Source organism: Pseudorasbora parva, chromosome 2 (genome assembly GCF_024679245.1).
Source record: "Pseudorasbora parva isolate DD20220531a chromosome 2, ASM2467924v1, whole genome shotgun sequence".
NCBI lineage: Eukaryota > Metazoa > Chordata > Actinopteri > Cypriniformes > Gobionidae > Pseudorasbora > Pseudorasbora parva.
The window spans coordinates 32,544,193-32,557,141 of record NC_090173.1 but is presented as its reverse complement, the minus strand read 5'-3'; the positions used below and the strand labels follow the sequence as shown (position 1 = coordinate 32,557,141).

At 37.9% G+C, this 12,949-nt stretch overlaps 1 protein-coding gene across 3 annotated transcripts in view; it reads right to left on the bottom strand.

The window, feature by feature from the left end:
• Window positions 1-12,949, bottom strand: part of ap2a1 (adaptor related protein complex 2 subunit alpha 1) — a 99,582-nt gene extending 86,633 nt beyond the window's left edge. For 2 of the 3 annotated variants that reach the window (XM_067416432.1, XM_067416441.1), the window contains exon 1: window positions 12,187-12,949. In XM_067416432.1, coding sequence (XP_067272533.1) covers window positions 12,187-12,253 — 67 coding nt within the window. In that variant the 5' untranslated portion in view covers window positions 12,254-12,949. The remainder of the gene's footprint in view (window positions 1-12,186) is intronic. The other variant, XM_067416440.1, reaches the window with a different exon arrangement.

Genomic DNA, 12,949 nt, shown 5'->3' with positions numbered 1-12,949 from the left:
CTTTTGCGAACTAGTCCCTGGTTTTTTGACCGATCGGAACCAAACCAGTGCCAAAATGTTCTCTGTAGGCTGAATATCAATAATTATCGAAAAAATGTTGATATTTCGATTTACGGTTGCTAAGGGGATTCAAAATGGACGTTCAGGGCGGAGCCTATTTTACTAAAAAGGCTATAACTCCAGAAATAAATGAGCTATCTTCACCAAACTTGGTACACATGTTTATGGGCTCATTCTTTGGTCACGATAAAAAAATCGCGACGATTGGCCACTTGGTGGCGCTATAACATGAAAAAAACACTAAAACGGCTATAACCACGCGACCGCTAGTCCGATTGACTTGAAAATTGGTATGCGGTGTCTTGGCCCAAAGCCCCATGTATGTCTATCAGGACATTGGCGTATCTCAAAAAACATGGCCGCCATCGGCCAATGAAATTTGAGCACCTATTAGACGGGGTTAACGGAGGCCGATCGGAACGAAACTTGGTGGGCCTGTTTGACTCATGGTCCTAGAGGACTGTAAGAATTTTGAAAGAAATCGGCCACTAGTTGGCGCTAACGAGCTTTATGGCTCTGCAATCACGTGGTGTTGCAAACATCCCCAAAATATGCATATCATATGATAGATCTCCTCTTGCTGAACAACTTTGCCTCTGGAACCATTGCTGTCAATCAAATCGTTAGTTAAATATTTGCAATTATGTTAAAAACCTACTTTTGCGAACTAGTCCCTGATTTTTTGCACGACCGAAACCAAACCAGTCTAGGACAATTCTCTGGACTCTCTAGATCAATAATTATCAAAAAAAAGTTGAACTTTTGCATTTGGATGGCTATAACAGGGCCAATTAGAAAAGAGGCGTGGCAAAATACTCTCAAAAGCCTATAAATCCTAAGCGAAAACTCAAAACTTCACGAAAATTGATGGGTATATGTGGCATAACAATGTGAAGAAGGATGCAACATTTCATGGAGATCGGAGTATAGGTGGCGCTATAAGTGTTAAAAAGCTTTGAAAACCATGTATTCCTATGGTGAATTGCCTGTATTGGCTGTAAATGGTATTTTCCATCGATTATTTCAGCATGCTAATTGTGTTACCAGTATGTTAAAAACATGCTAATCGTGTTAGCATTTTGCTAAAAACATGTCAGCAGTGTAGGGTAGCAACAGGGCCACAAGTTTTGCCATTGCAAGCACAACTCAAATTCAGTCTTTATAAAGTCACTATTTTAACATTTGCAATCGAATTTTGTCAATGTATCACTTCATTTCACCTGAGCTCCCAGATTTAATTATTTTACTGCTTTAGAGCCTTAAATGCAATACGCCTTAAATGCTTAAATGCCTTAAGTCGCTTGAACCCCGCTAATTGCTGCTCGCAGCTATATTTATTATTATTATTATTATTATTCTGCCGTAAAACTCATCGTGCAGACCAAACCGTAAATGCTAGAGACTTCAAACTTTGTCAATAGGTAGTCCAAAAATCGAGGAGAGGTTATCAAATTATGAGCCAGATTGGCCAATAGGTGGCGCTACAGCAACCAAAAACGCGAAATGGCTCATAACTCCTAAACCGTTCATCCTAAGGGTCAAGTGTCTTATATCATTGGAAAGCTGAGACCATGACGAACAAAACGTATATCTCCGATTTCATTTCCGGTATGCAAATTTTTCCGCCATTTTGAATTTTGTCAAAAACCTACTTTTGCGAACTAGTCCCTGGTTTTTTGACATATCAGAACCAAACCAGTGCCAAAATGTTCTCTCTAGTCTGAATATCAATAATTATCAAAAAAAAGTTGAAATTCTGACTCATGAACGAAAAGGGGCGTGGAAATGAACATTTAAGGCGGAGCCTATTTTACTAAAGAGGCTATAACTACAGCAAGAAATGAGATATCTTCACCAAACTTGGTACACATGTTTATGGGCTCAGTCTTTGGTCACGATAAAAAAATCGCGACGATTGGCCACTTGGTGGCGCTATAACATGGAAAAAACACAAAAAGGGCTATAACCACGCGACCGCTAGTCCGATTGACTGGAAAATTGGTATGCAATGTCTTGGCCCAAGGTACCATGTCTGTCTATGAGAACATTGGCGTATCTCAAAAAACATGGCCGCCATCGGCCAATGAAATTTGAGCACCTATTAGACAGGGTTAACGGAGGTCGATCAGAACAAAACTCAGTGGGCATGTTTAACTCATGGTCCTAGAGGTCTGTAAGAATTTTGAAAGAAATCGGCCACTAGCTGGCGCTAACGAGTTTTATGGCTCTGCAATCACGTGGCATTGCACACATCGGCAAAATATGCATATCATATGATAGATCTCCTCATGTTGAACAACTTTGCCTCCAGAACCATTGCTGTCAATCAAATCATTAAATAAATATTTGCAATTATGTTATAAACCTACTTTTGCGAACTAGTCCCTGGTTTTTTGCCCAATCAGAACCAAACCAGTCTTGGACAATTCTCTGGACTCTCTAGATCAATAATTATCAAAAAAAAGTTGATTTTTTGCATTTGGATGGCTATAACAGGGCCATTTAGAAAAGAGGCGTGGCAAAATACACTCAAAAGCCTATAAATCCTAAGGGAAAACTCAAAACTTCACGGAAATTGTTGGGTATATGTGGCATAACATGTTGAAGACACATGCAAAGTTTTATGGAGATCGGAGTATAGGGGGCGCTATAAGTGTTAAAAAGCTTTGAAAACCATGTATTCCCTATGGTGAATCTGTGTAATCAGGTGGGGTTAAAACAGCCACATAATATGCATATATTATGATAGATCTTCTCATACTGAACAACTTTGCCTCTATAACCAATACTGTCAATCAAATCTTTATTTAAATATTCACAATTATGTTAAAAACCTCGTTTTGCAAACTAGTCCTAGGTTTTTTGCCTGATCGGAACCAAACCACAGCAGTATGATTCTCTGCACTCTCCTGATCAATTCATATTTAGACTTTATAAAGTCATTATTATAATATTTAAAATCACATTTTGTCAGTTTATCACTTCATTTCACCTGATATCTCTCAAATTCATTCAGTGCTTAAAAGCCTTTCATGCAAAAGGTGTCAAATGCTTAAAAACCTTAAATGGCTTGAACCCCGCTAAATGCTGCTCGCAGCTTTAATTATTATTATTATTATTATTATTATTATTATTATTCAGCCGAAAAACGCATCGTGCAGACCAAACTGTAAGGGCTAGAGACTTGAAACTTGGCCAATAGGTAGTACAAAAATCGAGGAGAGGTTATCAAATTATGAGCCCGATTGGCCCATAGGTGGCGCTATAGCAATCAATTGCGAGAAAGGGCTCATAACTCCTAAACCGTTTGGTCCACACTCAAGTGTCTTATATCATTGGAAAGCTGAGACCTTGGCGAACAAAACGTATATCTCCGATTTCATTTCCGTCATGAAAATTTTTCCGCCATTTTGAATTTTGTCGAAAACCTACTTTTGCGAACTAGTCCCTGAGTTTTTGACCGATCGGAACCAAACCAGTGCCAAAATGTTTTCTGTAGTCTGAATATCAATAATCTTTGAAAAAAAGTTGAAATTTCGATTCACGGAAGATAAGGGGATCAAAATGGACGCTCAGGACGGAGCCTATTTTACTAAAGAGGCTATAACTCCAGCAAGAAATGAGATATCTTCACCAAACTTGGTACACATGTGTATGGGCTCAATTTGAGGTCACGATAAAAAAATCGCGACGATTGGCCACTTGGTGGCGCTATAATGTGAAAAAAACACTAAAACGGCTATAACCACGCGATTGCTAGTCCGATTGACCTGAAAATTGGTATGCAGTGTCTTGGCCCAAGGTACCATGTATGTCTATGAGGACATTGGCGTATCTCAAAAAACATGGCCGCCATCGGCCAATGAATTTGAGCACCTATTAGACAAGGTTATCGGAGGCCGATCGGAACAAAACTCGGTGGGCATGTTTGACTCATGGTCCTAGAGGTCTGTAAGAATTTTGAAAGAAATCGGCCACTAGTTGGCGCTAACGAGTTTTATGGCTCTGTAATCATGTGGTGTTGCACACATCCACAAAATATGCATATCATATGATAGATCTCCTCATGCTGAACAACTTTGCCTCTAGAACCATTGCTGTCAATCAAATCATTAATTCAATTTCCGTAATTATGTTAAAAACCTACTTTTGCGAACTAGTCCCTGGTTTTTTGCCCGATCGGAACCAAACCAGTCTAGGATAATTCTCTGGACTCTCTAGATCAATAATCTTTGAAAAAAAGTTGAACTTTTACATTTGGATGGCTATACCAGGGCCATTTTAAAAAGAAGCGTGGCAAAATACACTCAAAAGCCTATAAATCCTAAGGTAAAACTCAAAACTTCACGAAAATTGTTGGGTATATGTGGCATAACATGTTGAAGACACGTGCAAAGTTTTATGGAGATCGGAGTATAGGGGGCGCTATAACTGTTAAAAAGCTTTAAAAACCATGCATTTCCTATGGTAAATTGCCTATATTGGCTGTAAATGGACTTTTCCATCTATTATTTCAGTGTTTAAAATCTTGCTAAATAAAACTTAATGTCTTTAATGCCTATGTGCTTAAAAGGCCTTAAAGGCTTGAACCCCGTTAAATGCTGCTTGTTATTATTAGGGGTTCAAGCACGAAGTGCTGAAACCCTATTGTAATTGTACTGATTTTTATTATTATTATTATTATTATTATTATTATTATTATTATTATTATTATTATTATTATTCTCCGCTAAAACGCATCGTGCAGACCAAACCGTAAGAGCTGGAAATTTGAAACTTTGTCAGATGGTAGTACTCATGTTGGGGAGACCCTGAAAAGCTATGACCCCAATTGGCCCATAGGTGGCGCTATAGCAATCAATTGCGAGAAAAGGCTCATAACTCCTAAACCGTTTGGTCCACACTCAAGTGTCATATATCATTGGAAAGCTGAGTCCTTGGCGAACAAAATGTATATCTCAGATTTTATTTCCAGTATGCAAATTTTTCCGCCATTTTGAATTTTATTGAAAACCTACTTTTGCAAACTAGTCCCTGGTTTTTTGACCGATCGGAACCAAACCAGTGTCAAAATGTTCTCTGGTCTCTGTTTATCAATAGTTATCAAAAAAAAGTTGAAATTTCGATTCATTTATGCTAATTGGCTTCAAAATGGACGTTCAGGGCGGAGCCTATTTTACTAAAAAGGCTATAACTCAAGAAGGAAATGAGATATCGTCACCAAACTTGGTACACATGTATATCGGCTCAATTTGAGGTCACGATAAAAAAATCGCGATGATTGGCCACTTGGTGGCGCTATAATGCGAAAAAAACATGAAAAGGGCTGTAACCACGCGACCGCTAGTCCGATTGACCTGAAAATTGGTATGCAGTGTCTTGGTCCAAGGCCCCATGTACTTCTATGAGGACATTGGCGTATCTCAAAAAACATGGCCGCCATCGGCCAATGAAATTTGAGCACCTATTAGATGGGGTTAACAGAGGCCGATCGGAACGAAACTTGATGGGCATGTTTGACTCATGGTCCTAGAGGTCTGTAAGAATTTTGAAAGAAATCGGCCACTAGTTGGCGCTAACGAGTTTTATGGCTCTGAAATCACGTGTTTTTTCACGCATCCACAAAATATGCATATCATATGATAGATCTCCTCATGCTGAACAAATTTGCCTCTAGAACCATTGCTGTCAATCAAATCATTAATTAAATATTCACAATTATGTTAAAAACCTACTTTTGCAAACTAGTCCCTGGTTTTTTGACCGATCGGAACCAAACCAGTGTCAAAATGTTCTCTGGTCTCTGTTTATCAATAGTTATCGAAAAAAAGTTGAAATTTCAATTCATTTTTGCTAATTGCCTTCAAAATGGACGTTCAGGGCGGAGCCTATTTTACTAAAAAGGCTATAACTCAAGAAGGAAATGAGATATCGTCACCAAACTTGGTACACATGTATATCGGCTCAATTTGAGGTCACGATAAAAATATTGCAACGATTGGCCACTTGGTGGCGCTATAATGTGAAAAAAAACATGAAAAGGGCTATAACCACGCGATCGCTAGTCCAATTAACCTGAAAATTGGTATGCAGACATTGGCGTATCTCAAAAAACATGGCCGCCATCGGCCAATGAAATTTGAGCACCTATTAGACAAGGTTAACAGAGGCCGATCGGAACGAAACTTGGTGGGCATGTTTGACTCATGGTCCTAGAGGTCTGTAAGATTTTTGAAAGAAATCGGCCACTAGTTGGCGCTAACTCAAAAGGGAAGCTCAAAAATTCACGAAAATTGTTGGGTATATGTAGCATGACATGTTGATGAAGCATGAAAAGTTTTAAAGAGATCAGACTATAGGTGGCGCTATAACTGTTAAAAAGCTATAAAAACCATGTATTTTTATGGTAAATTGCCTATATTGGCTGTAAATGGACTTTTCCATCTATTATTTCAGTGTTTATAATCTTGCTAAATAAAACTTAATGTCTTTAATGCCTATGTGCTTAAAAGGCCTTAAATGCTTGAACCCCGCTAAATGCTGCTTGCAGCTTTAATTATTATTATTATTCTCCGGTAAAACGCATCGTGCAGCCCAAACCGTAAAGCGTGGAACTTTGAAACTTTGTCAGATGGTAGTCCTCAATTTGGGGAGAACCTCAGAAAGTATGACCCCGATTGGCCAATAGGTGGCGCTACAGCAACCAAATGCGCAAAAAGGGTCATAACTCCTAAACCCTTTGGTCCACAATCAAGTGTCTTATATCATTGGAAAGCTGAGTTCTTGGCAAACAAAACGTATATCTCCGATTTTATTTCCGTTATGAAAATTTTTCCGCCATTTTGAATTTTGTCGAAAAACTACTTTTGCGAACTAGTCCCTGGTTTTTTGACCGATCGAAACCAAACCAGTGGCAAAATGTTCTCTGTAGTCTGAATATCAATATTCATTGAGAAAAAGTTGAAATTTCGATTCACGGTTGCTAAGGGGTGGAAAAAGAATGTTGTGGGCGGAGCCTATTTTACTAAAAAGGCTATAACTCAAGAAGGAAATGAGATATCTTCACCAAACTTGGTACACTTGTGTATGGGCTCATTCTTTGGTCTCGTTAAAAAAAATCGCGACAATTGACCACTTGGTGGCGCTATAATGTTAAAAAAACATGAAAAGGGCTATAACCACGTGACCACTAGTCCGATTGACTTGAAAATTGGTAGGCAGTGTCTTGGTCCAAGGCACCATGTATGTCTATGAGGACATTGGTGTATCTAAAAAAACATGGCCGCCATCGGCCAATGAAGTTTGAGCACCTATTAGATGGGGTTAACAGAGGTCGATCGGAACGAAACTCGGTGGGCATGTTTGACTCATGGTCCTAGAGGTCTGTAAGAATTTTGAAAGAAATCGGCCACTAGTTGGCGCTAACTCAAAAGGGAAGCTCAAAAATTCACGAAAATTGTTGGGTATATGTGGCATAACATGCTGATGAAGCATGCAAAGTTTTAAAGAGATTGGACTATAGGTGGCGCTATAACTGTTAAAAAGCTATAAGAACCATGCATTTCCTATGTTAAATTGCCTATATTGACTGTAAATGGACTTTTCCATCTATTATTTTAGTGTTTAAAATCTTGCTAAATAAAACTTAATGTCTTTAATGCCTATGTACTTTAAAGGCCTTAAAGGCTTGAACCCCGCTAAATGCTGCTTGCAGCTTTAATTTAAACATGTTATTAAATGCCATTATTCATATACATCAAAATGATTTAGAATCTTTAGAAATTATTTTCAATGATGTTTAATATCATTAAAATCTAGTATCTTAAACACACACACACACACACACACACACACGTCACACTGTTATTATTACCAAAAACCCTGGCGTGATCATTGCAGATATTATGAAAATTAGTGCATTGAAAGTGAAATGAAAGGAGGGCCAGAAGAGCAGATGATGGTAAATGAAAAGGACAGGAAACCAGGAAAGACAACAGGAAATAGCAATACATTTTTGGGGAGTTTGGGGTTAAACAGGATGCAATTTTTTTTTTTTAAATCTACAAAAGCCTAAAATGGAACCAAACAATACATAGCCTAGCTACATTACATTTCTGATGTTTGCACCCTTGCATGACACAAACATATTCTTACAAGTGTATCAAAAAAAAAAAAAAGTTGTAGGGCCCTATAAAATCAGTTATATTTTTTCCCAAATTCCGTTTTATTTTTTCCCAAATTCCGTTTTTTCCATTTTAATTTTTGCAAATTCCTTTTTTTCCGTTAAAATGTTTGGCAATTCAGTTTTTTTTACCCTTTACTGTTATTTTGGTGAAAAAAGAGTGTGCTTTTAATGTTAATATAATAGAACATAAAACAAAAAATAGGAATGACCTTAAATTTATTGAGGTAACAAACATCACATTTACTTTTTAGGACAAATATGATATTTGACATAACACTGCACTTCAAGTACTTCAAATATTAATGGTTATTAGCTTTAAACTTTCCGGTAAAATAAATTATAATAGTTTATATAAGTTAAAATGAAAGTGCTCCAGTAGCTTTTTCTTTCAAGTAATTTTTAAAAAAAAGAACTAAAAAAAAAAAATCATAAGAATCATCTTTTACATACAGATCGCGATTCCGTGATCGCGGAAATTATAGGGCCCTACAGTTGTTTTACGAATAAGTAATTTAATCTTTGATTCAACAGATTCATTCAAAACGTTGAATCATTCAGTAACACACTGTTGTTGTGAGATGTGTTATGTTCCTGATGTGATCTTTGTTTGGAACTGTTTTCGCTGCTGAAATCGCGATAACAGTTAATTTTGCATCTAAAATGTAGATGACCTGATGTTAATGAACTGTTTATGGAACAGTCATATTTTTCCAATCGCGATGGTATTCAGGAAAACAGCACAATATAAAAACTCCACATTTCTCTGTGTGAGAGGCACTCATTTGTTTTGGTTTCTCCTCGAGAGGCTGCACGAGCATCAACATTGCAACCTTGTTACCGTCAGTTCATTGTACATTATATATTATCCACTATCGATTGCAACTTACAATAAATTAATGCAGAATCATTATTATTTTTGTTATTGTCATTTTAAACAGGCTAGACTAAACTACTTGTCCAGTCGGGCAAGTAAAATTTTCTTTCACTTGTTCCTTAAAAAAAAAAATCTACCTGTCCTGGACAAGCATTATTGTCGAGCCCTGATAAGGAATCTGATGACATCCAAATAACTACTGACACATGAGATAATGCTACAGTGAAAATAATACCTTTGCTAAAAGCCAAATTAATAAATACAAAATTAATAACTCAGAAACTAATGAATTAAACTGTTCCAAATTGTAGTTTGCAGTGGTTTCATAAGAATTGCAAACTACCCACTATTCTTGCAATGACGGTAGCAATGACAGACAGAATTAGCTTTTATCCACATAATACAATCGTATTGAACCAAAGTAATCTGACATAGCTGCAGAAAGCATGGGTCAGCAGATTGGGCCTCATTCATGAAACAAGAGCAGAACAAATTTGTGTAAATCATTCGTAAAGCCGCTCTGGCGTCAAATTTTGGATTGACGAAAATGTTCGTATTTTCAAAATGTTAGATGTTCAGAAAAGAAATTTACACCTGCTCCCTACCACTTGTAAATGGTGCTGTAAATAGATACTAGTAGTAACACATTACTGCCATGGATATTCTGTTTCAAAGTATCTCAGCTGGAAAAACGATGCCCTTGCAAAGTGCTTTCAAGCGCCACCAGCTGGCCGTTTTAAGAGCACCAGGTGTTTAGCTGGTTAAAACATGCTTTGGTGGACACACGATTATTTAATATTTATTGCTAGTCATATGGCCAATTAGTCTCTTCAACATTTATGCAAAATCCTGGAGCTAAACCTGAGAAAGAAGTCCAGAAGGGTCCACAGCATTCCTGGTCACGTCATTTGCAGTTGTAACTCATAGGCAGGGATTATGCTAATTATGAATGAGCGTGCACACGCTTCTTATTTACGCATGTTTGGAATTCACTAATATACACACGTTTAACTAATGAATCCGTGGTATACGAGGCGTTTGTGAATCTGGAGGAGTGTTTTCGTAAAGGTCCATTTTATGCGCAAATTACTCAGAATTTGCTATATATTTACGAAAGTTTCATGAATGAGGCCCCTTATTCCTACAATTTATGTAACTGTAGATGGTAGCCAACTTAAAGTTCAAGCTGGCTTCTCTGTGCGAAAGCTTGCAGTAACATGCAATCTGATTTCAACCGTAGCCACTAGCCAACACCAATCCTCACGAGCTCTTACACAAAACAACAAAATAAACAGTGACAATCCTTTTGCATACAGATGATAAAAAACAGATCAGCATGTTAAAAACATCAAGTGTCTCTAGCTGTACAATCCTAAACATTCACAAAAGTTTAATACACAAATTTAACCAAAGACTGACTCACATCAAAAGGGATCAATGACCTATCTATGGTTTGTTTGTTATGATTAACTGACTATGATTTCAAAATTAAATATCAGCTAGAATGTTAGCATGTACATTCATTTGCATATTTTCTGATTAAACAATCATTTTCTAATTCAAATCATGTCATGTTCAAATGCCCCAATGCATTCTGATCTTATTTTGGAGAGCATAATTGAGGGCTGTGTCCAGAATCATATACTTCCCTACTATAGAGTAGATGAAAAACAGTATGACAAAAGAAGTGTCCAAATTCACATGACTAATAAAAGAGTAGGCAAAACTACCCGGATGACCTATTTCTTCTGGTTAGATTCTAAAGTGTGCATACAATGGACAGTAGAGGATTTGTGAATGGCAGAGAAAATTCAAAGTCAATTAAATGTTTGGTTTTTTTTTTTTGGGGGGGGGGGGTGTTTTGGGTATATATAATATATACGTGTGTGTGTGTGTGTGTGTGTGTGTGTGTGTATATTAATCAAAGGGCACAAAAATCGAATCAAATCGTATCATGGCATGTTTTGAGATGTCTGCAAATATCATATATCGCTGGCTGAGGGATTCAATGTCAGATTGTACCATGACAAAACATTCAATTTACATTGCTAGTGAGCATATCATCTCCACAAACTCATGTATCCCCACTATGCCTATGACATCTGCTTGCTTTGTGGTATGGAAGCTACACAGAGTTGTGTGTATAAAGCACTAAAAGAAAATGTGGGTATGAGAAATCATAAATACAGAACAATAGCGAAAAAAGAGGAGCATGCCAGAAAAACATCAATCTCACAGGACACCTGGAACTAGGTGTGTTTGTGTGCACGATAAATTACAATACTCAGTATAAGAGATAAGATGTGTAAAACAATTCACTTTCAATTAATGACGAAATTTAAAGTTACTTTCGAAAATGGGTATTATGGGTTTTTTAGCAGAAAATGTGGATATCAATCTTTTGAAAAATTATCAATATCACCTATAGTAACGTAATCTTATTTGCAGTCATTCTTTAAAAACCAACAAAATTAAGTTAAAACGAAACTCAAACTCCTTCCATGACCCTTAAGAAAGCTTTTCAACATTTTAGAATGAAAATGTTTTGAGGTATAACACGGTCAGGTGCAGAAGACAACTGTAGACACATCCAAGCAAGATGACCCTCCTATAACGCTTAACGTTAGCTCAAGGCGACAGCTTGATAACTGGATTATCGTGAAAAACACATCTGAAACAAGTCCTCTTGGCGAGCAGCGATATCAACCGCTATCCAGCTAGTCAAGGTGACGGGAGCAACAGAGGCAAGACATGCTGTGGACAGATCATCTGCAGTGAAACACGGTTTTCGGTGGCGGCCTAGCGGGCTCTCTAACGCATAATTTCATCACCGGAGCTAAAGCTAACGGGCCTGAGTGATCGCGATTACTCTTATGACCTCCTTCACCAAGAGCCGCTGATCTGACTTGCACCGTTTAACTTTTAGTACTGGCTAAAAAAACATCACGGAGCAGATTACATGCCATTTGATTCAGTTTAGGGCGTACGTTGTATAGGAAGAGAGTTGAGTGCAGCTGTTCGCTTAAGAAAATGACTAATGGTGTATGAGTGTGCCAGGGACACTTACAGTTTCTGATGTCCGAAATGAACACTGCTAATCCTCGCATTCCATCTCCCTTCGACACAGCCGGCATGTTTGCAGTTTTTTCTTCAAGCCGGCTTCAACACGAAACAAATGACTTTCAGATGTTCAGGGGTGCAGGTTAAACAGGCAAATACACCGAGCTAGAGGGCTAACTACGTTACTAACACGAACTCACTAACACTAGCTGAGAATTAAGTCTGGGATTGTAAGCGCTCGTAAAGCACACAAATAATGTAGCAGCGAGAGTTTTTATGATTAAAAGATGTGAATGTAGTGGGTGAGAGAAGCTGGGGAGTCAGCAGCGCGACTGGTGTTTCCGTTGGCTAATTCATTCAATCCTGTGAACTCTCTTCAATGGGAAAGCGAAGCAAGGCGAACGCTTACGTTGCGGCACTAACTAATTAAAAAAAAATGAACCAACGTGTTGTTTATATGGTTACACACCTAAATGTCGATGACGTTAAAATAACAATTGATACCTCTCTAGCTTTGAGTCACGCACGGCAAGCTAGCCAAATAGCTAGCGAGCTGGCTAGCTCTATCAAATTTTAGAACACATCACCCAAATGACCGCGATAGGACAACGAGAATCCTACTTTTTGACGAACTAATCTGACAGACCTGTTTCTCGAAAAAGTTATAGCTATATGTTATATTTAGCCGTCAATAATGTACGAGACTTTTCGTTTGGTCGGTGTACCCGGACGGAGCTCGTGACAGAACGGGCACTGAGCTCGCTCTAGCG